The sequence below is a fragment of the Felis catus genome, chromosome D1 (genome assembly GCF_018350175.1).
Source record: "Felis catus isolate Fca126 chromosome D1, F.catus_Fca126_mat1.0, whole genome shotgun sequence".
NCBI lineage: Eukaryota > Metazoa > Chordata > Mammalia > Carnivora > Felidae > Felis > Felis catus.
The window spans coordinates 98,170,469-98,196,319 of NC_058377.1; the positions used below are offsets into that span (position 1 = coordinate 98,170,469).

Genomic DNA, 25,851 nt, shown 5'->3' on the forward strand with positions numbered 1-25,851 from the left:
ATGACCTGAGCTAAAGTCGGTCACTCAACTGACTGAGCCACCCAGGCGCCCCTAAACTTTTTCTCTCTAAAATTTCAAAGGACAACTTCATATGATTCTTATATGTCAAAATAAACATTTTTTTAAAAACTGCCAATGAAACGGATGTAATCTCATAAACACAATGTTTAACAAAATAAGAAAGACTTAAGAGTATACCCTATGTGATTTCATATGTAGGCAAAATTGATCTATGCTCTTAGAAGTCATGACAGTGGTTTCTCTGGTAGAAGGGAATTGGAGTGAACTGAAGAAAACCCAAAAAAGTTTCTGTAGTAATGGGTAAAACATCTGATACTGACATGGGTGCTAGTTATCCAGGTGTTTTAGCTTGTAAAAATGTATCGAGCATATACACATACACATAAATATATATACATATATGTGTAGTTTTCTATACTTATATTACTTCAGTAGTTCAAAAAAACTAAGATGTTCCTTACAAAAAATACAAACAATAAGAGTATAGAAAGTTAAAAAGTGCCAGCTACCTTGGTCACCTTTCTTGAATCCCACACTTCTGAGAGGAAATTACTGTTAACAGCTCCATGCAAACCATTCTAGATAATCTAGAATTTTTCCCACAAATTTTCAAGTATAAATGACCACAAATGCATATACACAAATGATTTTTTAATATTTTGTATTTTAAATAATAAATCATACCGTACATGTTTTACAATTTGCTTTTTTTTAATCTTCCATTCATCTTTCCATTCAGTTAAGTACTTCATAATATGCATATATTGTTAACTCTTATGTATTACTTGCTAATGCACACTGATATATTTGTAGTTGTTTCCAATTTTTCATGTGTGGGTATTTCTGTACTATATTGCCCTGTAAAGGAGCCTGCCAAGTCAAAGGATAGAAGATTACCCCAGATTTAGTACTAAACAAAGAAGATAGGAAAGAATATTCTAGGTCAAAGAAACAATAGAACATAACCAAGAAAACTTAAGTATGTGTCAAGTCTGGAGGACAAGGTGTATATATGAGTTCAATGGAGAGGCTTATGGGTGAGATAATGAAGGGTTTTCAGAGCCACCATAAGGAGTTTGGATTTTTTCCTAGAGCCTAAGGCAAAGGGAGCTACTGAAGCATCACAAGCAGAAAAGCCAACATACAAGGGTTGTATTTAACATCTTCCTGATAATAGTGAAAAGCTGGATGATAAAAGATAGGGACTGGATACAAGGGAATGTCATGGAAAGGGAGTGTGCCATGGGCAATGTGGTAAGGAGACTGAATAAATAGGACTTTGTAATTATGATGAGAGACTGAGAGAGAGACAAAAAGCCCATGATGACTTCCAGGTTTCGCGTGGCCACTGGACAAATGGAGTGTCATTAACCAAAAAGCGAGAGAAGCAGAATTTAAAGGGGGTGGATTTGGGGTTCCATCTGGAGAATATGGAGCTCTGGGACATCCAATTGGCAGAAGCTGACAATGCATATCTATCTGGAGATCTGGAGAGAGAGAGGAAGAAGAAATAAAGATGTGGAGGTGTCACCCAGTGGTGGTTTCAAGCTGTATGTCACCCCACAGAGGGAAAACAGAGCAAGACGAAAAAGAAATCAAGGATGAAACACCACAGGATACAAATTTTTAAAGGGTAGGCTGAGGAGGAAGTACCTAATAAGGAAAGTGAGTAGATGCACTCAAAGAGGTCAAAAAACCAGGAAAGGAAGGTTCTTGGTTCTCTGAAGAAGAAAATGGTCATTAATCCGAAATGCTACAATTAGTTCAAGTAAAATGAAGTGAAAAAAAATGTACTTTAGATCTGGCAATTTTGTTACTGCAAGTTTCAGTGAGCTCACTAGAAGAGAATGAGGACGGAAACTGACTGCAGTGGGTTGTAAAGGGTTGGAAGTTAGGAAAAAGCAACATCAAATGCAGACTAAGATAAAAACAATAGAGATGAAACTTTTAGGAACATTAATAATAAAAGGACAGAGAGGGCAACTGCAGAAAGAAATTAAGAAACAGAGGAATTTTTGTTATTTAAGAGGATAAAAGAGATGTAAGCATGTGTTAGAAGGTCGGGAGAAAAAGCCTAAAGAGAACTCAAAGAAGGTACAACAGACAGAGATAACTGATGTAGCAACACCACAGAGAAGACTGTCTAGATAGATCAGGTTTCCAGACTGATGGCCCGACTCATTTACTGGTTTATACTACTTCACTTTATAAAAGTTTTTCTTTTCTGAAACCAAGATAAAGCTGCTCTGAATTGAAATAGTTTAATATGTTATTGAATACTCTTAAAACATTCAGGTGGGAAACTATTGAGAATATTTTTTCTCAAAGACAGGAAGTTGAACTATTTGAATGGGAAATCTTTTAATGGTAAAATGCATTAGCCATTACAGGCCATCACACTAGGCCATCACATCACAGGCCACCTTACTAGTCTACTAGCTTCTTGAAAGCATAATGATTTAATACATTCCAAAACAACTGCTACGTATCTACCACGCTAGCCTTGAGGGGTACAAATATGAGCAGGACACATTCTCTCTCCTCAAGGAGCTTACAAATAATTACAACACAGTGCACTGGGTACAAATAAGAGAGGTGGACACAAACGCCATGAGTACATAGAAGAGGGGTATCTGGCTTTGCCTGGAGAGTGGCAAGAAGTCAAGGAAAACTTTCTAGAGGATCTTTGCTTACACTGGGTCTTCAAAGGATAAGGAATTTACCAGGTAAAGGGGAAAGAGAATTCCGGCTGTAGAGAATAGCATACGTAAAGGTGAAGAGAACTGAGTAAGCCCAGTAAATATAGGTGACACCCGGGAATTTCTGGAGTATATAAAGCAGGAAAGGATATAAGAGAATCAATCAAGAATGAGCTGCTAAACGCATCACCGCTAATGAGCTTGAACATCTTAAAGGTGATAGCCAATCACAGAGAAGTAACACTGCAAGATTTTTTTTTTTTTAAATCTTAATTCAGGGTAGTTAACAGTGTTACATTAGTTTCAGGTATACAATACAGTGATTCAACAGTTCCATATATTACTCAGTGCTCATCAAAGGGGACTCTTAATCCCCTTTACCTATTTCACCCATTACTCTACCCACCTCACGTATGATAACCATCTGTTCTCTATAGTTAAGAGTCTGTTTATTGGTTGGTCTTGTTTTGTTGTTGTTTTTTTTTCCTTTGTCTCGTTTCTTAAATTCCACATATGAGTAAAATCATATGGTATTTGCCTTTCTCTGACTGGCTTATTTCACTTAGCATTATACTCTCTAGGTCCATCCATGTTGTAGCAAATGCCAAGATTTTGTTCTTTTTTATGGCTGAGTAACATTCCACTGTATGCTTAAACCACATCTTTATCCATTCATGTATCAACCACATATTTATCCGTTCACCTATCGGTGGACACTTGGGCTGCTTCCATGATTTGGCTACTGTAAATAATGCTGTAGTAAACACAGGGGTGCATATATCTTTGAATTATTGTTTTCATATTTTGGGGTAAATAGTAGTGAGATTACTGGATCATAGGGTCATCCTATTTTTAATTTTTTAAGGAACCTCGATACGGTCTTCCACAGTGGCTGCACCACTTCGCATTCCCACCAACAGTGCACCAGGGTTCTTTTTTCTCCACAACCTCACCAACATTTGTAGTTTCTTGAGTTTTTGATTTTAGACATTTTGACAGATGGGAGGTGCTATCTCACTGTGGTTTTGATTTGCTTTTCCCTGATGAGTGATGTTGAGCATCTTCTCATGTGTCTGTTGGCCACCTGGATGTCTTCTTTGGAGAAATGTCTGTTTGTGTCTTCTGTCCATTTTCTAATTGGATTATTTGTTTTTTTGGTGCTGAGTTTTATAAGTTGTTTATGTGTTTCAGATACTAACCCTTTATCGGATATGTAATTTGCAAGATTTTCATTCTTTGTACCCTCCGTGGACCTGGTACCATGCTTTTCGCTATAGAAAAGTCACAATGAATGTGTGCACAATAAACAGAAGAGTCAGAATCTTAGAATGATAGAGATTCTAAGATTTTGTTTGAAAAAAACAAAAAAAAAAAAAAAAACACACAGATCCTAGGGAGAAGGGAATAAATTGAAAGGAATAGAATATTTAAAAGCACAAATTAATTTCCTAATATAGAATAACGAAGTCAGAATTATGCTGACAAAGGCCGTTAAATAAGCATTTGTTGTGCACAACATCCTACCAGTCAAAAGTTAGCTTAATATTCTTCAAAGAGTCAAAGTAAAGAGTCCCTAAATACAGGGTTTGGGAAAAGTTCCACAAGCTTGGACTTTGACTAGACTTTCACTGCTTGAGGCAAATGCTCTTTGATAATTAAGAAATGAGCAAAGAAGGGGGAAAATGCAACAGATTCTAGTAGTTTAGTGTCAAGTTTAATGTAACATCTGATGACAAGCGTTAAGAATTTCAAATTTATTGGGGCGCCTGGGTGGCGCAGTCGGTTAAGCGTCCGACTTCAGCCAGGTCACGATCTCGCAGTCCGTGAGTTCGAGCCCCGCGTCAGGCTCTGGCCTGATGGCTCAGAGCCTGGAGCCTGTTTCCGATTCTGTGTCTCCCTCTCTCTCTGCCCCTCCCCCGTTCATGCTCTGTCTCTCTCTGTCCCAAAAATAAATAAACGTTGAAAAAAAAAAATAAAAAAAAAATAATTTCAAATTTATTTATTTGTAGATGTTTATTTTATTTTTGAGAGAGAGAGAGCTAGAGGAGGGGAGGGGCAGAGAGAGAGTGAGACAGAGGATCTGAAGTGGACTCTGAGCTACCAGCAGAGAGCCCCATGCAATGCGGGGCTTGAACTCACAAAAGGTGAGATCATGACCTGAGCTGAAGTTGGAGGCTTAAACCGACTGAGCCACCCAGGCACCCCTCAAATTGAATTTAAAAAGTCATTCCAGGGGCACCTGGGTGCCTCAGTCAGTTAAGCGTCTGACTTCGGCTCAGGTCATGATCTCACAGTTTGTGGGTTTGAGCCCTGTGTTGGGCTCTGTGCTGACAGCTCAGAACCTGGAGCCTGCTTTGAATTCTCTCTCTCTCTCTCTCTCTCTCTCTGCCCCTCCCCCACTCACACTCTGTCTCTGTCTCTCAAAAATGAATAAACATTAAAAAAAATTGTTTTGAGTCATTCTAGGGGCACCTGGGTGGCTCAGTCAGTTGTGCATCTGAGTCTTGATTTCAGCTTAAGTCACAATCTCATGTTTTGTGATATCAAGCCCCACACTGGGCTCCACACTGACAGCACAGAGCCTGCTTGGGATTTTCCCTCTTCCTCTGCCTCTGCCCCTACCCTGCTCATGTGCTGTCTTTCTCAAAATAAATAAATAAACTTAAAAAAAAAAAAGTCATTCCATTTGCCAGCATCAAAAATAAATGATTAAACGAACTGAGAAGATTGCCCTAACCTACTAAGAGAAGCAGACTGCTGCATTTGGTAGAAATCACCAACTTACTTATTTCCTCCATCACACTGAGGTAAAGTGTTCTATAATAACATGGCACGCATTATTAAAATATGAATAACTTCATCAAGCTTCTCTATCTTAAAGAGATAATCATATCTTGATTAGTTAGGTACAATCCTGGCAACAGTGACAACTGTACTCCAAGATGAAGGTTTAAAAAACAACAGGGAGAAGAAGCTGATGTCCTATGTACACAAGAGGCAGGAAACTCAACAAACAACTGGACCAATGGTTTCCCACAAATAACTGTGCAGGAGGGATGAACTTGACTAAACCCTAGGGAACTCCTAAGCTTTGGACAAAGATGAGGTCAGATTCCCATCATAATTCAAGGATCTCTACTCTAAGAAAATAACAACTCTAAATTTTAATGTGATATGCCACTAGTTTGATTATGAATGAGAACAGGTGACATTCTACGGTCACTGGCATCAGAGGCTGGAGGTAGTCATGTATCAGGTTACCATTATTAGACAACAGGAACCAATTTACCTACTTGGCTCCAAGGCAATGACACGTAAAGGCAATGTAACTATTGTGCGTAACGTCCTTTTTGAAAAAACATTTGATAAGGGTCCACAGAGTACTTTAAGAATATAATTAACTCAATAAAACTAAAGAATACATACAGTGATCTGGATTCTAGTCTTGAATCAGATACTGATTAATTATATATATAATCATAGCTAAGTCACAGTCCATGTCTCAGTTTATGTATTACACTGATGTGCTTACTCATGACTGTATTAAATGTTCTAAGTCCTTAAAAAAAAGTAGTACCTGAAAACAAAAGGAGTACTTGACATATAAGGGTAAAGGTGTTCCCTATGAGATGAAGTTAACCACCATGACTAAAGCTAACAATTTCCATTTAAACAGAACTTACCTCCAAAAACATTCAGTACATTCAAAAGATATACATGTTCATTAATTCCTAAAAGGCACTATCCAAGCATTCCATAAATAAGGAAGGAGACATATTAAATTACTAACGCAAAATCTATCAAAATAGTCTGTTACAGAATCAGGAATAGAATCAAACTCCCAGTTTCACCTCCCCCCCCCCCACAGTCCATTGTTGAAATCACCTACTTAGCTTAAATTATGTTGTTCTATGCATCAGAAACATAATTAGTTATGACAGGAACAGAAACTTCTCTCCCAAAGGCTTCAGAATCCATTTTAGTAAAACATGTTCAAATTTAAAATGAGAATGGTTTCATAAATGGCAACTATTTATTAAACTCAGAAAAGTATTTCATCTTGTATTAGGTTAAGCAATCTGTATGGAATAGAGACTATAATTTTTAAACACAGAAGCAGAAAAACAATCCAGTAGCAAAGACCAAAGACTACAAAGGTGTCTACCTCTTTAAAAAGGAACAAGAAAAATAGGAGAAAGGGTAAAAGAAAAATAAATCCTAAAACTACAATGTTGGTAAGGAATACTATGGAGTATCTATACCACGGACAAATGGCTTGAAAAACACACCTCCAGGGAAGTATCAGATACCTATTACTCCATCTTCCTAGCAATATGTTTTCTCCCCCTACAGGGTATCTCCTGGGAAAAACGAGGTACTCTCATATATGCTGTTAATCTGACACAACATTTTTTGGAGGCTATCTGGAAATAAGTAGTAAAAGTCTGTTGTTGTTTTTAAATATACTAAACTTCTTTTATACTAACTTTGACCAACTATGGTAGATGGATTATTGTTCTCAATTCTTTATATTCGTACAGAATTATTCATCCACACCCTCTGTCATGAAGCTTTCCAGGACTTGGCCACATGATTTGTTTTGGCTAATGAGATGTCAACAGTCTTGAGGCCAGGAGAGGCTTAAAATGTATTTTGGTAGTTTGGCCTGCTTCTTGTATTCGGTGATAAACCATGAAATGGGATGCTCCAGGTGGCTGCCACCCCTTTGTGGTAGGCCTCAGAATGAACACATATAGAACAGATCTAACCCAACCTGCAGCCTGGAGGGAGGGCCAGCCAACCCACAAACTGAAGTAGATGTGTCCAGCCAAGCTCAGCCTAGATCAGGGATACCCCATGTGATATACAGACCCAGTGTGTTGTAAGCCGCTCAAAAAAACACTGGTTTGTTATGCAGAACTATTACAGCAATAGCTGACAAATACAGCCAGTAATCTCACACCTAAGAATTTATCCTAAAAGCAGTCAGAGAGAAACAGATTCACACACAAGTGTGTCAATCACAGCAATATTTACAATAGCAAAAAACCTGGAAACATCCTATCATCAAATATTAGAGGAAATCTAGCTAGACCACTAAATATTTGAACCCATAAAAATAATGTTAAAAAAACACTCAAAAATGTAAAATGCTCATAAAACTTGCAGTTTAAAAGGCATAAAAAGCAAGACTATTTTTTTTTTGAGAAAGAGAGAGGGGCAGAGGAAGAGGGAGAGAGAATCTCATGCAGGCTCCCACAAATTCTGCTTAAGATTCTCTCTCTCCCTCTTCCTCTGCCCCCTCCCCCACTGACATGCTCTCTCAAAAAAAAGTTTTTTTAAATAAAAAATTAAAATTAAAAAATTATCTAAAAATAGAGAAAAAGATAAAGTGGATAAAATAATTCACTGAAGAAATACAAATGCTTTTCTGTACTAAATATTACTTTATGCTAAATATTATACAAAATACTATACTCAGAATAAAGAAGTAAATAAGACAAACATGTTCCCTAAAACGGTTTCTTTTTTTTTTTTTTTAATTATTTTTAAGTTTATTTACTTATTGAGAGAGAGAGAGAGAGCACGCACGAGCAGAGGAGGGGCAGAGAGAGAGAGGAGAGAGTGAGAATCCCAAGCAGGCTCTGAGCTGACAGCAGTGAGCCCAGTGCAAGGCTTGAACTCATGTGAGATCATGACCTGAGCCGAAGTCGGACACTTAACCAACTGAGGCACCCAGGCGCCCCTGTTCCTTAAAACCTCTCGAAACTAACAGTCTATTGAAGAAGATCTATATTAAAAAAAAAATTATTATACATGTGTAGTTACAAATGGTGATAAGCTACTGTGACAGAAATATTGTTTCTTTCCCCCTTCTTACTCAGTACCAGAGTCCCTGAATTTTATCTGCCTATGGCCGCCTGGAATAGACTACACTTTCCAGCCTTCCTTGCTCCTAGCAGGGCCCGCATGACTAAGCTCTGACCAATGGGATCTAACTGGAAGTGGTATATACAACTTCCAGTAAGCATCCTTAAAAATAAAGGGCTTGCCTTTTGTTGTCTTTCCCCCTTCTCACCAGATGGAGTTGATATTTTGGACTATGATGTGGAAGCTTCACGCTGAGAGTGGCAGAGCAACAGAATAGGAGGAGCCTGGGTTCCCTGACACTGTGGAACCACTATCATCGGTCCTCGTACACCTACAGGGCTTTTACATAAGAGAGAAAGAAAATTCTACCTTGTTTAAGCCATTTTCATTTTTAGTTTTCAGTCATTCACAGCTGAACCTAATCCTAACTGGCACAGCTATGAAAGAAAAATGAAGGGTTCAATAAGAGATTATAATAGAAACAGTTGATTTTGACAGGAGGAAGGCGTCTAAGGGACAGGTCCTCTGAAGCAGTAACATTTAAGCTGTGACCTAACACTCGGCCAGGAGAGCACCAGGTGAAGAGAGGTTGGGTAACAAACTGTTCAAGGCAGGGGAAATCAAAGACGCAACTTCTATGACTTAAGCCTGAGTCACCACAGGGACAAGCAACAAATCTGGGGATGTTAAGACTGCTTCTGCAGTGAAACAGAATAAAAGCAGAGTAAGGAGTAAAGGAGCTAGATGGAGGGACTCCAATATCAGAACCTCTATTCTGACAAGCAAAAGACCGACCGCACGTCGTGCCAAACTGAGGAGGGAGGGGTGCCGAATGAGAACGAACCCTGTTAAAGAAATTAATAGTTGCTTCCACACTTCAGTATTACTAGTGTTTGAAATAGCTGGATTCTCTGATTAGAGTGGTTCATATACCATGAGGAGAATGTCATTAGGTATTTAAATGCTAACTCTCCCTGAAACAGACAAAAGTTTGGTGTTAAAATTTTTTAAAATAATGTTTCTTGTCTATTTCTGGTTATAAAAAGAAAACATATTTATTGTGGAGAATAAAGCAAATATACTAAGACTATAAAGAAAAAATAAACTACCCGTAAATTCATCACCTCCCAACGTTTCATGACACTGTTTTCCATGTATTTACATGCCTCCATACATACATATACATACAACACACTAAAAAACAGGACTGTAATGCACAGGAAGCTGATGTGTTTTTCACTTGCTTTATCACGAGCACTCTCTGGATCATTAACATATTCTTGAAACCATGACTTTTAATGGTTCCATAACATATAATTTGTTTAGCCAATCAAGTCAGGAGATTTCCTGAGTTAAAACTATCAACCGCAAATTAAAGCCCTGCGGGTCAAGGGGCTGACTTCAAAATCTGCAATGGAGAGTTTATTCAGAAATCTCAAGTTGCAGTTTGAAAACACTGGAACCTTCTCACCAAGAACTCAATGAAGTTCACTGAGTCTTAGTCATGAGAGATGCTCACTAAAAAGCATATTTTCCCAAATGGAGCATAACATTTCACAATTAGTCTTCAGGAGGAAACTGAAAAAGTACCAAAGATTGAGGTAGCAATCTAGTAAGAACTAGTAAGTGCCCACCGTAAGAATTAATGACTATCTGCAATGGTTTGGTTTTTTTTTAATACAGCAAAAAAAAAAAAAAAAAAAAAAAGAGAATGTATGCATCTATTTCTTGTGTAAATTAAGTTTTCAGGTGGATATAGAAAAAATGACTGCAGAGAAGTGCATGCAGATTAAAAAATAAGAACAAATAATGGCAAAGGATTAATAGTTGTTAATTCTGGAATATAGCACTCTTTGAACTTTGCTATATTTAGCATTTCTCTCACAACCAAAAAAAACTAATATTAAATTAAAATAGTTGTTATGTGAGTAAGGTAATTCAGATTTTAGTTATTAAAGTAAAAGGCAAATCAGTGTTTTGCCAGAGGCTTAAGTAGATCTTTTAAGAAGGAAAAGAAAAATGCTAGGCATTCAACATCAGGCATCTGCTGTAAAATAAAACTATTTTAAACTAATTATCAATGTTTTGTGTCGGAAATAAGTCTGAAGAAGGACGAGCTTTTGAACTTTATTGCTGGGCTTCCTTCAAGAACTAGCTTACCTAAAAATGTTATGTTTTCTGTTCTATCAAAAAGGTTGTTTTAAGAGTTAAGCAAATTTTTAAAAATTGCCAAGATTGCATTTTAGCTTCTGACTCTGTTCTCTTTACTTTTATACCTAAGATTTTCCTGATGCCAGGCCCATTTTTTAAAATTCTAATTTCTAAAACTCAAACTTCGTTCAGATGACAGAGTCTGCCACTTGACGAAATGTCTTACTGAACATAAACATAAATGGTTGCAATTTTCTGTTCAGTGAGGCCCCTAGTAGGAAAAAGAAATTAAAGAATAAAAAGATACAAAAATAAACCAAATCTTTACATCAATTCTGACAAAGAAAAATTTCAAATAAATACAATTTTTCAATTGCCCCATTTTCCCCAAATGTAGCCTCAGGCTGTCTTAACTTTGTGACAACATCCCCCACTCCCTACTCCACTAATCAGTTCTCACCTTCTTTCCCTGCTGGAACACGTGCATTTTTCAGCAAAAGTGAGTCATTCATTGGCATCTTGTCAAACTAACCCCGAAACTATAAGGCGGCTCAGTGCTAACAGAATTCCAAAGCTAGAACACTTTCACTAACACACATCATTTTGACTTTAGAGAACTGAATCGCTTTCAGAGCCAAATACATACTAACGAACTCTGTTTGTATTTTTTCCTTACAAATTGTTCTCTACCCTGCTACCTCCTCCCAATTTTAGCTTGGCAATTCCCTAATCTAAAATACCTCCTGTCTCTGGAGAAGACAAGATGGGGAAACGCAGAAGCAGAAGAACAGGAGTGGGGAGAAAAAAAGCCATCGTTCACGCAGCCTGGATAAAGATTCTATTCTGAACCATTAGTGACTCGTATCTGTTCCACACAGTTCTCAAAATTTCTTTCGCCCCTTAGAACACACCATACAAACACAATCAGAAATCTCCAAGAATAAATTACTCTTATTACTATTATTTCACGAAATAAAAGTTTAAAAAACCACACAAAAATCAATTATTGAGAACTATTCAGTCAAAAATCTTCAGTAACATGTCACTAGCAGGAACTATCGATTGCAAATCACCTCATCCTTTTGGTTCACACACAGTCACCCACTCCAAGACAGAAAACTGCTCCTTTTCACCAGAGGGAGGGTGGTGGAGAAGGAATAAGAACACAAATGCTTGGTCGGAACACCACAGACGTTTACTTAGAGCTCTATCAATTGTCACACTCCACCTGGTGGCAGGAGCTGCCTGAATTGGGGAAGGAGAGGTCATTACACAAGAAATCCCAAAGAACACTTTCCAGATGTCCTGGGGGAAAAAAGCAAGATGCTCTTCTCTTGCTTTTTATATAAATACATCTAACGAGGTTCCGCCGAAGTTTTTTTTACATAATAGGTCACTATCTAATAAAGAAGAATATAAAGGTATGATGATAATGAGAATAGGAGACCTACAATTAGAGTAATTTATTTACAACCATTTTCTCCACAGTAAGTTAAATGTCATTTCAAGCCTTTAAAACGGGTTGACAAGACACATCCAGTAACTACAAGATGCTCTATCACGTACTCCCACTAACTTTCTTTACCTCTTTCCCCTATGGGTAAGCTATAGAGTTTAATTAACACAGTTAACAGCAGCCAGCACATTGCTTTTAGATATTTGCCAGTAACATATACCCATGGGATACTCTAGACGCTGATTTCAACCCAAAATAAAAATAGATAAACAGAGCTCAAACAAAATTAAAACTGAGTCTGGCTGCCCACACTTATTTTCACACATGAGGAAAAATAGCAGTTCTCCTAGAAGCCTCGAGCAGACATATCTTTAGAACACAATGTTAAAAATATGCCCCCCCTCCTTTTTCCCCTACCTGTTTCTCACTCAAAGCTGTGATTTTGGCTTGGAGTTCATGAAGCTGTTTCTTTAAATCAGCATTCTGATTGGAAAGAAAAAATATCTGTGAGAAAGATATTTCATTTGTTAACAGAATAGTAGCAAGAAGACTTATGCACACTGTATTACAAATGAAGAAGCAATCTTAAGCATTTAGCCAATCAACTTTGCCATGCATTAAACTGCAGTCATGCTACCACCGAAATCCTAATGGACAAATCCTAAATGTAGCTCCTAGCACTGGAACAGGGGCAGTTTCTTTGCAATTGTTTCAAACTACAAGAAGTTTTATACGTTAGCATCTTGCACAGTGATAGTACTCCTTTCTATTGAAATATTGTTATTCTTTATAGAAAGTATCAGTTGACAAAAAACCTAAAGCTTCGCTAATCAGACAAAAGCAGGAAAATGGAAGTTGTAAGTAGGCATACACCGCATGCTTAATGGCATTATCAATAAAGATAAGAGTTTTTCCTCCACTTGCCCTCTCTCCTATTTCATAGAGCACATTTGTTATTTTAGCCTAGGTTTGAAAAGCTGTCAGTGCTGCACCTGCCTTAACACTACATCATTCAAATTAACACGCTGACTACAAGGGTATTTTCTCAGTTCTAAAATTCTAGGAATCAAAAAGGAATACTATTGTAGATGAGATACACACTGCACATGCTTGCTTTCTATTCAAGTGGGGGAAAAAATCCAAAATTAAAATTTTCAAATGCTTAATGGAGAAGGACAGCCTACTAACAGACTAAATATCACTCCAATAAAAGACTAATTTTTCTTCATTGTTTTGTAACGCTTTCTTTCAATTCACCCCTGCTTGGTCTTCTGCCAGGGTCAGGGCATACATCCTCCCCCCCCCCCCCCCCCTTATGTTTACTCTATGTTGTCTTTTTTATAAGTGTATTTGATATAAAGCTTCTCTAACGAGATCACTCATAAGATTGTTCACCAACTTTCTGCCCCCCTCAGATTCTCTGAGTTAAGACTGCTCTGTTACAGGACCACCAGCTATATCAGAAATGCTAATATTTTCTAATAATATTTCAGTTACTGACAATGTAAGTTACCATATTAAATGTAAAAGAGACTATTTATCTAAGGTCTACTGCCTCTTGATTCTCTAAATCTAATTTAAATTTTTATATACTTTAAAAAATAAATAAAGATGGAAAAGCTTCTCAAAGAAGTTGGACTGTCAAACAGGAGTTAAGTATGGGCTATCAACGCTAGCTCTCAAAGCCAATGGATTATGTTAAAACACGACAGGCCACCGGCTGCTAAATTTTTGTAGAAATGGATATATTTCCCACTTCCAAAAATCAATCTGTTTCAGTACCATTCTTCAACCAAGAACTTATTTTCTTAATTTTACAATAAGGCATGTATGGTATGTTTAACAAGTTAAAAATATCTACATATATATATAGATGTATTTACATATATATATAATGGATCTAAGTGTTCTGTAAACAGATTATGGGTAAACAAATCCTGAGGGTCTGATACTCTCCAAACTTATGACCCACTAACAACGGCTGCAAAGGAGACACTTCCTGAACAATAAATATAATCATCAAAGACAAGATAACTTTTTTATTTTAAAGTAGGCTTCACACCCAGCACAGAGCCCAACATGGGGCTTGAACTCTTGACCCTGAGATCAAGACCTGAGCTGAGATCAAGACCTAAGGTGAGATCAAGAGTTGGGTGCTTAACCAACTGAGCCACTCGGGCACCCCAAAGACCAGATAACATTTGAGGAAGATTTCTCTTCAGGGGCAGAGAATAAAATGCCTAAGTCAAAAACTCCTATGAGAATTTAGAAAGAAGGTAAGATCTGCTGGATTGTTACATAAGGTACTTTTAAAACCCTCTTTAAGGGCTCTTTCAAAGATAAAAATTTTTTTTAAGATTTTTAAAAATTATTCTGAAATTACTTAGCCATAGAGTTAAGTATTTAAGTGTTCTGTACTATAAACTATGACAAGATGAGAATGGTTCTGGACCATATACAATAATTCGGAAACTACAGAAAGCCTCATAAACTCTGAATCTAAATAAGTATCCTTATGGAAATAGAATTTAAGCTACACGAAGAGTATTAACTCTCAATTTTTCTCCCAAATACTCAAAGCAATTAATATAAAGTGATGATGAAACAAAGATGAAATGATAATAGCTACACTATAATAGAATGACTGGATTTTTCTCAACCCTTATGACATGAAAACCAATATGCTAAAAATAATTGCTGTCAGAGATGAGATAGTTTTTAAAACTTAAGTGCTGGTCTGTATTTTAGTATGTTATGGTTACTTTATTTTAAATTATTTTAATTTAAAAATTAAAAAAATAAAAGTAGTATTTTACCTGTGGATCCTGCTTCATTTGAGCAACCAGTTTCTGGTGATAAAGAGAGAAAAAGAGCCATTAGTCTTCCATATTAACCCACTGTGGCTAATCAGACTTGGCCCCCAAAATCTAAAGTTTTAAGTCCACACAAAAAAATGAAAAACATGCAATCAGAATAGACCAAAAGCGTCTATGATCCATATAAAAGGTTAATGAGATACTCTTCCCCGTATATATAATATTAATATATTATGTTATATTAACATATTATATTGCTATATATTAATAACATATTAATATATTATATTATATTATACATATATAAAACTACCACTTTGAAATGAAAACCTCCTGCTTTTAACAAAACTGGAGATGTAGTGGGGGATGGGGGCTTTAAAAAAGCAATTTAAGCAAGCTGGATGTTCCAAAAGCCAAACATCCCTTTAAAATGTTGTCATTGTTTAGAGTCCCAAAAGGCCTGGAAAGAAGCTGCTTCCATAACAAAACAGGCCTGTTTGTATACAGCAAAGTACAGATTTGGCAAGTCTGTTGGTTTGGTTCTTAACCACAAAAGGAGCCTAGTGTCAGATTCGACTTTGCCACTATCCTCTGGGGGGGGGGGGGGGTGTACTAAGTGGAGCAGTGATGCTCAGTATTTATTTAAAAGTAAGGAAGTGAAGGAACAAGACAAAACTGTACCTACCTGGGTTCCTCTGGAAAGGAGAGTGCTACCAGAATACTTAACGAGAAAGACCTTTACTTAGGAAAGCAGAAGTCCAAATAAATGAAAAGGAAAGAAAAATGGATGTCTGTTGACCTAACCCAACCTCTAAAAGCATCACTGCCCAAAGGTAACAATACCCGGGGAGAGAAGAATTTGAAGGATAAAAAAATACCAGGCTGATTCCTAAAAGTATCTGGGAATAAGCTGTTCCCTAAGTGAATTTTTCATGTAACTAAAAAATCTGTCCCTCTCTTTGAGTGACAAGGTACTTTTACATTTTTTAGTCATAAAATATTTCTAAAATATGTACTTAATCTGCCTTCTTAAATAGAAACAAAAGTCAGCTTTTATTGATACAGGCATGATTATATCAATTAGTATACTATTCCATAAACAACACAACAGGTCCTTACAATAAAGGCCCCTCACTGCTATGATTTAAGGAGTTCTCAGGTCTGCATTTTAGTTTTTTAGTCTACTTTTTTTTTTTTAAAGTAGGCTCCACTCCCAACCTGGGGCTTGGACTCACAACCCTGAGATCAAGAGTTGTATGCTCTACTGACTGAGCCAGCCAGGCACCCCTTTCAGTCTACTCTGTAATGCCAAGGAGTTAGCTAGCAAATCTTGCTAATATTATTATGTCTCCTCCAAGAGCCCTTGAACCCCAACTCAAATTTGCTACTTATGATCTGCTGTGTGATATGCTCAATGAACTAATTCTAAGATGATCGAATAGGTTGTAATAGCTTAAGAAATGCCCCTTGAGTAAAATGTATACTCTCTCGTGAGTGACTTCTAATATTTACTGTAGACGGTCAAGAGTCTTACTTCAGGTACTAAGATACATTCTGGATAGCCGAGGTTGGCAACAGAAGGTATATGTTACTATATTCTACTTCATATGTGACAGTAGTAACTCTTCTACATCCTGGCCTTAATCTACAAAACAGTAATAACACACATTCTAAGAGTTCAGTGAAACTGAAACATGCCTTATACATACACATTTTTGCCAGTGCAGCCTCAAGGGTAGCCACACTCTTCAATGAAAAAGGTCCTTGGTTTTGTTTTTGTTTTTTTTTTTTACCTTAATTACTAGAGAGTTGGCTACTACACTAAAGTTGCCTTTTTAAAGCCAACAAAAGGTTTTCTTCCATGACACTGGAACTTAAAAACCGACTGATAACCACATTAAGCCCTCATTCTTGGAGGAAATAAATAAACCAATTTTTCTATCTATAAGTAGTCAAGCTGCATTTGAGATAATCAGAGGCAGGTCAGGACAAGCTGGGCAACTTAACTAGACCATCCAAATCCCTAGTGACTTTAAGCTGACACCGTGTTATCAACGTTAAGCTACTTTCTTTTGCAAGAATGCAGCAATTTTTATGAGAACATACTTTATGCCAAAGGTGGGCATAAACTACAGCCCATAGGCAAATTCTGCCTACCACCTGTTTTTATAAATAAAGTTTATTGGGACACTGCATTGTCTGTACAGCAGCAGAGTAGTGACAGAGACCATAAATGACTCGCAAAGTATAAAAAATTTTACTATGTGGCCCTTTACAGAAAAAGTTTGCTAACCTCTGCTTTATACCAATCTCCGTTTCATGTAAAGTAAATACTCCAAAAGTTCAAATACGGCTTCTATCAAATCCGTGTGAGAATAATCAAAAGGCAATTTCTCAAAAGAGATGAGATGCCCATCACAAACCATTATGATTTAAACATTTACTCCACATCAACCATGTGTACATTGCTAGTTTCTTAGCCATCTCCCTGTCCATAAAGAACAAAAACATACGTCTACCACGGCAATATTTTCCTAACATGCGTCTATCCAGTAAACTCCGTTTCAGCCCTAATTCCATCCCTTACTGGAAATACAAAAGGGGTGGCTTTTGCTCCGGCATTTAGTCAAATATATGACCTGGCTCTGGCCTCAGCCTAATAGCCAGTGCCTACTTTGATGTCATTTCTGGCATTCCCGAACTCGTCATGATCAGCGATCATGGAGCTTAACACATGCCCAACCAGAATAACAACATCAGATTTACAAACAAGACAGGTCACTTGTATTTACTGTTAATACTTAATTTTTTCCCAAAATAATATTCCAAATGTAATTACAGTGAAAATGTTTTATAAGTATATAAGTTAAAAATATTAGCCATCAACATATAAATGATTATTATTGTACAAACAAAATATGTAATAATTAAGGATGACTATAAAAGCTCTGATTTAGGCTAAAAAATAGTTAAATATAAGGGGAAATAGGCGATGTAAATATTAGGACACTGGGATAACTTTCAGAAGAATATTATATATATCCCTTTTGGGCCAACAAATTAAATTAGATTTTAAAACAAAAAACATGAAATTTTTTCATAATTGTAATTTTCATAAAATGCTATGCTTGAATGGAAAATATAAAACAAAATAATATGTAATTTTTTAATTAATGTTTATTTTTTTTGAGAGAGAGAGAGAGAGAGACAGAGCACAAGTGGGGGGGGGGCAGGGAGAGAGGAAGACACAGAATCCGAAACAGGCTCCAGGTTCCAAGTTGTCAGCACACAGCCTGACATGTAGCTTGAACCCATGAACCGTGAGATCATGACCTAAGCCAAAGTAGGATGCTTAACCAACTGAGCCACTGAGGCACCCCCCAGGTGCCCCAATAATATTTAAGAATTCTCATTTTTAGTAATTTAGTTCAATTTGTTTCTTGAGAGGAGGAATATCTCCTAAAATCATGTACAACTTTATTAAATATCTTTGATCCATACAAATCAGATTGATTATTGTTCTCCAGAAATTTCCTCTGTGATGATGTAAGCTGTGAACAAATTGTGAATTTAACTGTTGTCATTTTCCATTCAGCCAAATTAAGTATTCCACACACCTCTTGGTTAAAATACTTACAACCTGGGAAAAAGACAAACTTATTTTTATAAACAGATTTTTATTCCCAATTACTAACAGAAGCAAGGCCAAATGAAATAAAATGTGCATAACTTATTATATACTAAATTTCTTACAATTACCATAAAACAAAACACTCTTCACACAGAAAAGCCCACCTGTACACAGCAAACTGTAAGACTACTGCTGAGCAAGAGTTTAACAGATCCAAAGCAGCAGCAGGGATTCTGAACACACAGAGACTTTGTGTGTGTGTGTGTGTGTGTGTGTGTGTGTGCGTGTGTGTGTGTGTGTATGCCTTTGAAGCTTTCCTGTAAATTCTCATCCACCTTAATCTAAGCAACGTGCAAATTTAGTAGTTATCAAACCCCCCAGGTGTGTTACCAACAATTTCAGAAGTTAACCTTAAACTATTCAGGTAAAACAAGAGAAACTATACCTAGGAAAAACACCTTTAGAAAATTAGTCCCCTTCTCCTTTCTACTCCCACGCCCCAAACATTCAAAAGTAGTCAATTCATCATCATTTACCACTTTTAATTGTGTGTGTGTGTGTGTGTGTATGCATTTATCTTGAACCTAGGACCACATTCAGCTAATGTCTAGAAAAGGGATATAGACAGTGATACTCTGCTTACAAAAATAAATGTTAATGAGGCTGTTATTTAAGAATAGCTTTATGTCTGGGTTACAGTTATATTAAATAAGATGTATATACATATAAAATATATTATACATATTTAATATTTTTATTGATATTATATAAAAGTAATTATTAATGTAATTTTACTTATATACTTTTAAGATTTGTTTAGCCTATGTATACATGAGGTAAACTGTAAGAATTGTGAAATTTGAAATTTAAACATGGGATGTTTTGTTTACTAGAGATTGGAATCAAGGTATAAAGCTGAGTTATGCATAAAAACTTTGGTATAAATGACAGTCAAACATGTCTCATTACTTAAAACATACAAGTCAAGGCACATGAACAAAGTCTTCAGATGAACCAAAACACAGGATAAAAATAGCTTTTTTTTTTTTTAACACCTTTGGCATATGAAAAAAACATGCCGTTGTTTTCTCTAGAAAGGAAGTCAGGAATATTTTATTAACGTTCTTTTTTCTTTTTAATTTTTTTTGCAAATGTTTATTTATTTTTGAGAGAGACAGAGACAGAGGGGCAAAGAGAAAGGAAGACACAGAATCAAGAGCAGGCCCCAGGCTGCAAGCGGTGAGCACAGAGCCCGATGCAGAGCTTGAACTCATGAACCATGAGATCATGACCCGAACCGAAGTCAGATGCTTAACTGACTGAGCCCCCCACGTTCCCCTAAAGTAAAGTTCTTAAAAGTATTATCAGTGAGTTTGTTACACAGTGATAGAAAGCCAACGACATGGCTCTTGGACAACTGTCTGAAATACGGTTAAAAACTCCTGAAATTCAGAGATGGGCCAGTTTGCTAATCTTAGCCATTACTTAATAACACAACATGGGAGAAGCCAAGAATGGAACATACCTGGTGAACCTGAATTTCCACTTTAAGAGCCTCCTGTAGAGTCTGCAACTCCATCCTCCACCTTCTCCACTTTCTCTTATGTCTGCTAAGTCTACAGTTTCTTCAGCCTCCGTTTAAAATAACAAACTCCTCTTCTCACTGCAGCTGTAGAGATCATAAGATGTTTTTGGTAACAAAGGAAATATTCATATTAAATAAGTTATATTAGTTGGAAATTATTTGATGTTCTAACACAGGGCATGACACTTCCTAAACAGATTTCTTCCCAAAATGAATAGTTTTATACTGTACTAGTATCAAAACTTTCTGGATTTTATTCTTTGAACATTCCTCTACAGAACACTTCAAATAAGTAAGAAATGGGGGGAAAAGTGCGTACTCTGGTCATGAAGGCATCTAAGCATGCTTAGATGCTCAGCACTGTGGTACATACACATTCTGAGGATACAGAGCTGAACAAGACCACTTCTGCCCCAGATGAGCTGGGAACCTAGAGGGCGAGACTACAACCACCCAGGACACACGGTCTTAGAGACACATAACAACAGGGTTCTATATTTTTCATCACACAGAGTGAACTGGGAAGTTCAGGGTCTCTCAGAGGTTAAAGAAGGCCAGGGTACTTTCATCTGGATGGGTTCTCAATACTATTTTAAAAATAAAACTGAAAACAGGAAAATTCTGGTGTCCCTTAAAGGTTTACATTTACCGAATTAATACTTTACACAGGCACAATGCAATGTAACTGTGCTTTCCACAAAGTTAAGGCAGGCATGTTAAGAAATAAATCTACAGAGGTGGTGGTCTAGCAGTAGATTAGACACTTCCAGCTTGACAACGAACACCATCTGCTTCAAACCCGTCAGCGCATCTCTTGTGGATGTGTGTGTAACTGCAAGTGGGATAATGTCAAAAGTCTAGATTTGTGAATGTGAACCCTCCCATTCTGCTCTGCTCATCACTGTTACAATTTACATGAACTCAACGGTTAATTTCTCTTTTCATTTTTTTTCTTGAATGTGGCCTTAGACGTGATTTTAGGTACCCTCCCAAAGCAAAAGTTTGCTTTTGCCAGAATAAATTTAAACTTTACTTCTTTCTCTTTTCTTCTTTGTAACTATAAAACCTGTAGTAGTTAGAGCAGCTTTTCAGCATTCTTACAAACTGAGGAAGGGAACAATCGGGAATTTAGAAGAACCACTACTCCTTAAACCAATTCAATAAGATTCATAATCTGTGCACTTTCCAAAAATTATTTATCTATGAATCAAGTCCGTATTCAACCTAAGTTTTCCCTGACCTAACAGTTACAGTAGAATCATTAACTGTACAATATATTCCTGTGAACATTAATTTTCATTACATTTGCTTAATCTCACTAGACTTAAAACATCACTGGCAATCTCTCCCCTAGGATTTATGTGCTATGTTATGTAATCTCAAAACACTCTAACTTAAAAAACAGTAAGTTTCAAAAATGTAAAATTCCTTCAAACTTACATATATGGAGACTAGGAAAGGACCACCGTACAACGATACTATCGGCCAAAAAACTTATCAACCAAAAAAAGCATTATGTTTAGAGGAGATAATTCGGACAAGGAGACATATTTTGATGAACAAACTACAAAAGCAGTTTTTTAGCTACTTACTATCTTAGAAAATCTAAGGAGCTGTAATAAATATCCGAATCATAAAGTTACTAAGACTAATAACTGTTTTTGCTGTCATGGAAGTTTACAAACAAAAGCAAATGCTAAGACTATACTATCACTCTAATTTTGCTTTTTTTATAAAGATTTTATTTGTAAGTTATCTCTACACCCAATGTGCAGTTCGATCTTAAAACCCCAAGATTGAGAATCACACGCTCCACCAACTGAGCCAGTCAGGTGCCCCCAGTTTAATTTTAAATGCTAAAAACCATCTCCCTACTCAAACTTGTAACTTACATGTATTAGAGTTATTCCTGAAAACAGGACCTGATTTAGTTGAGTTAGTTTTAACTTTTGCAAGGTACTATCAGAAAATATGTCCAAAATTGATTCCTTATAATTTTTGTCAAATTAAGAATCACTTTGAAGTTAATGGGATATTTTCAACAATAGAAAGGCCATATTTACTTTTACTGGTAGTAACATAAAACATCACACTTCAAGTCAAGATAAAAACTCTGGAAACAAAGGGCAGGTTAAAAACATGGAGAATTTACAATATAGAAACTTATACATAACAAAGGGTTAACATAAATTATATATTGGGAGTGCTCACAAATTAATTTTAAAAATATGAAAAAGCAACTCAGAAGAAGAAGAAGGGCCAACAAACATGAAAAACATCCATCTTCAATAGTCACAGAAATGTAAATTTCAAGAAGGTAAGTTTTGTCTATCAAACTGACAAAGACTTGTAGAAATAAGAATACTCTGAGCTGTCAAGAGGACAGGTCAGGTGGCACTTTCGTAATTTGCTCCTGGTTTTCTCTGGGTGGTAGCACTAAAGGTTATTTACTTTCAATTTTTCAGAGTATTGATGTTTTAAAAATTTTCCACAGAAAATATGCAGTTCTTTTTAAATTAAAAAAAAATTAACTGAGCATAGCTAAAGCCTCAGAAAATTTGGTAGTGATGAAACAAAGTGTTCAGGAAAAGAAAAAGTAAAACCAGGATTTAACCTGAAGGCTCTAAATGTCAAAAAGTGCCTCGCAGGATATGAAGCCTGTAACTCAAGTTAATGAGGAGCTGACAGCTTTTATTCCTTCATCAGATTGTTGTCTGCTTATTAGAGACACAAAGAGGCACAAAATTTTATTTGGCAATGACTAAATGCCAATTATTCCTTTTCTTTCAAAATAACACTGAAGGGTTAAAAAAGTGAGTGGCTTGTTATAGAAAAACTTACGAAGGGATTAGAAGATTCATTTTATATCCTACTTCTTCAAAAAGTTCTCTTTCTGGATAGCAGTTTTAAGAGACTGGTCTCAACCTCTAGGAATAAATTATATACATATATTTATAGCTTACCAAAACAAGGCAAGAATGTGTTAAATCCTTTTAAGAAATATTTTGGGGGCGTAGACAACTTATGTGCTGTCATATGAAGACTATTTGGGGGCAGTTAATGGCATCATAAAAAAAAGGTTTTATTTACTAAATTTGTAAAAAGATGATTTATCATATTTTGACGAATTCCAGTAAGTTAAAACTAACAAACCAGTTGCTACAAGGTAAATATAAACAAACTCACAAAGCAGTAATCGACACACTCTACGGAGATACCCAGAAGCTCTAAATGCTACCATCACAGAGGGCAATTGCCTAGCACAATATACCAACATCTGTTACCTTCAAAACGGTACATGTCAAACTACTGGGACACCTAGCGGCCTCTCACCTTCAAGTAACAAAAAAAAAAAACAAAAACATGAACAAATAAAAACTCCACAAACCAACAAAATAAAAGTAATAACCAAATCCCACTAAAAAAGGAGCTGTGCTATCTGGAAAGAACACTCACTATCCCCCAAAAAACAAATGAACAAACAAACAAATTTCATTTACTTGCTGTGTAACCACTCTCAGCCTCAGGGTTTTAATTTGTTTGCTTATAAATCAGAAAAATGGGAACAGTTATCATCTACTTCATCAAAGCATTAGGAGTTTTAAAAGGGATGAACTTCTATGAAAAGCCCTTTGTAAACTACAAAGTTCTACACTATTCTTAACATACTTAATTCTTGTTCATACACACAAACTTTGTAATAAACTTCTCAAAACAGTATATTGCTGAGAAGACTGTATGTAGGCTTTCCTGTTATCCAATTCTCTAAGAAAGGGACTTCCCACTATTTTACCAGGTATAGTCCTGCTTAGAGATATGTGTCTTTCATTAGCAATCTAATGATGTAGTGATGCTGTACCTCTGAACTGACTACTAAGAAACAATGCTCTGCTCCTGAATTGGAATAAACCTTTTTTCCAATCAAAACTCAAGTCATCTATCAAGTTTTCTTTAACATTAAGACTATAAATCACTGTGCCCTCAGACTGCATTCCCTAAAAATGGACAGCTCAGTGTTCTCTATACCAAATATTTACTTGGTGTAAGGTTCCACTTTTTTTTTTTTTGATTAAAAGTAAACTCCACACCCAACATGGGGCTCAAACTCATGACCCTGAAATCAAGAGTCGCATGCTCTACTGACAGAGCCAGCCAGGCGCCCCTCTACTTCTTTTTTTAAAAAATTAACTACACCTACTCTAAAGAGTATTCTAAGTAATACATAGATCAAAAGTGGAGTCTTGGGGTGCCTGGCTGGCTCAATCAGTACATGCGACTCTCAGGGTTGTTAGGTTTGAGCCCCATGTTGGGTGTAGAGATTACTTTCAGAAAAAAAAAAGTAGAAAGTCTTGACAGATTTATGTGTCCTTACTCATCATATGTCTAATACTAAAATATTAAGTTTCAATTTGTACAAAATAGTCATTTCTTACTGTGTATCTAGAATGCTAAGAGACAATATCTTTAACTTTTAACTAATAGTGCTAAAAATTATTACAGATACTAAAAATAATAAACTCTTTAGAAACATTTATTGAAAACTAACATCTGGGGCACCTAGGTGGCTCAGTCAGTTGGGCGTCCAACTTTGGCTCGGGTCATGATCTGGCAGTTCGTGAAATCGAGCCCTGCGTTGGGCTCTGTGCTGACTGCTCAGAGGCTGGAGCCTGCTTCGGATTCTGTGTGTCCCTCTCTCTCTCTGCCCCTCCCCTGCTCTCACTCTCTCTCAAAAACAAAAAAAAAAAAAATTAAAAAAACCTAACATTTATTAATATGAATAAAAATTACATTAAGAAAACAATGCAATGCTTGTTTCTTATTTTCATGGTGGCATTTCTTTGATGACACTCCACATGTCAACAGAAAAGGCTACTGCACAAAGAGCCTGGCAATCCTGATTTCAGAGGCTACCTTCGGAAGCTGCCAAAGTTCCTCTGCTCAAATCCTGGTATTAATAGCTGTTGACAAAAATCACCTCAGCTAGTGAGACTGATGTTTCCTAACCACTGGATGAGATTTATACATGCATACACACACAATTAGATTCATGACAATGTCTGAATGTGTTTGAATATATATATCTCTCCTCTCTGTGCTTTGGTTTTTTGGGGGAGAGGCTAGATCCTCATTTAGAAAAAGAAAAGGAATACCTACACAGGTCCTACCACTGCAACACAGGGTCAAGTCAGGTTTCCCAACAGCACCCTCTCTTTCCCAGGTCCACTGCAGGGTCTGTATCTCTCCCTACCACCGATGTTCATTCTGATATGTAGTTTCTACCTCAGCCTCCCAGGCCCAGGCCTAGCCAACACACACACATTCTTCTATTTCTTACCCTTTACGGAAATCAAGCACATCCACTAAAATCATCCCAACTATACCCAACAACAAGAACACTGGGAGTAAATTTAAAAACTCAAAGAAATTCAGAATGAAGGAGGCTGGAGAGGAGTGTCTAAGAACATAGTGACAATGAGGCCGAGATTTTAGAGTTGGTTGACACATTTACTAGAATGCTATTTAATGATTAAAAACAGTCCTGGCCAGAATCATATACATATTTACTACACAAAGGGTAACACAAGAGTATGTGGTGGTCTCGGCATAACCAGTAAGAATTT

The 25,851-nt window shown here is 36.6% G+C and overlaps 1 protein-coding gene across 28 annotated transcripts in view; it reads right to left on the reverse strand.

The window, feature by feature from the left end:
* The window catches only part of PHF21A (PHD finger protein 21A), a 195,739-nt gene that overhangs the window by 140,488 nt on the left and 29,400 nt on the right, over positions 1-25,851 (reverse strand). For 19 of the 28 annotated variants that reach the window (XM_045039209.1, XM_045039208.1, XM_045039199.1 and 16 more), the window contains 3 exons: positions 20,171-20,314; positions 15,015-15,047; positions 12,616-12,702 (listed from right to left, as the gene is read on the reverse strand). In XM_045039209.1, the coding sequence (XP_044895144.1) occupies positions 12,616-12,702; positions 15,015-15,047; positions 20,171-20,224 (174 nt within the window). In that variant the 5' untranslated portion in view covers positions 20,225-20,314. Of the gene's footprint in view, positions 1-12,615; positions 12,703-15,014; positions 15,048-20,170; positions 20,315-25,851 lie in introns of those variants that run through there. The other 9 variants (XM_045039213.1, XM_045039200.1, XM_045039217.1 and 6 more) reach the window with 2 other exon arrangements.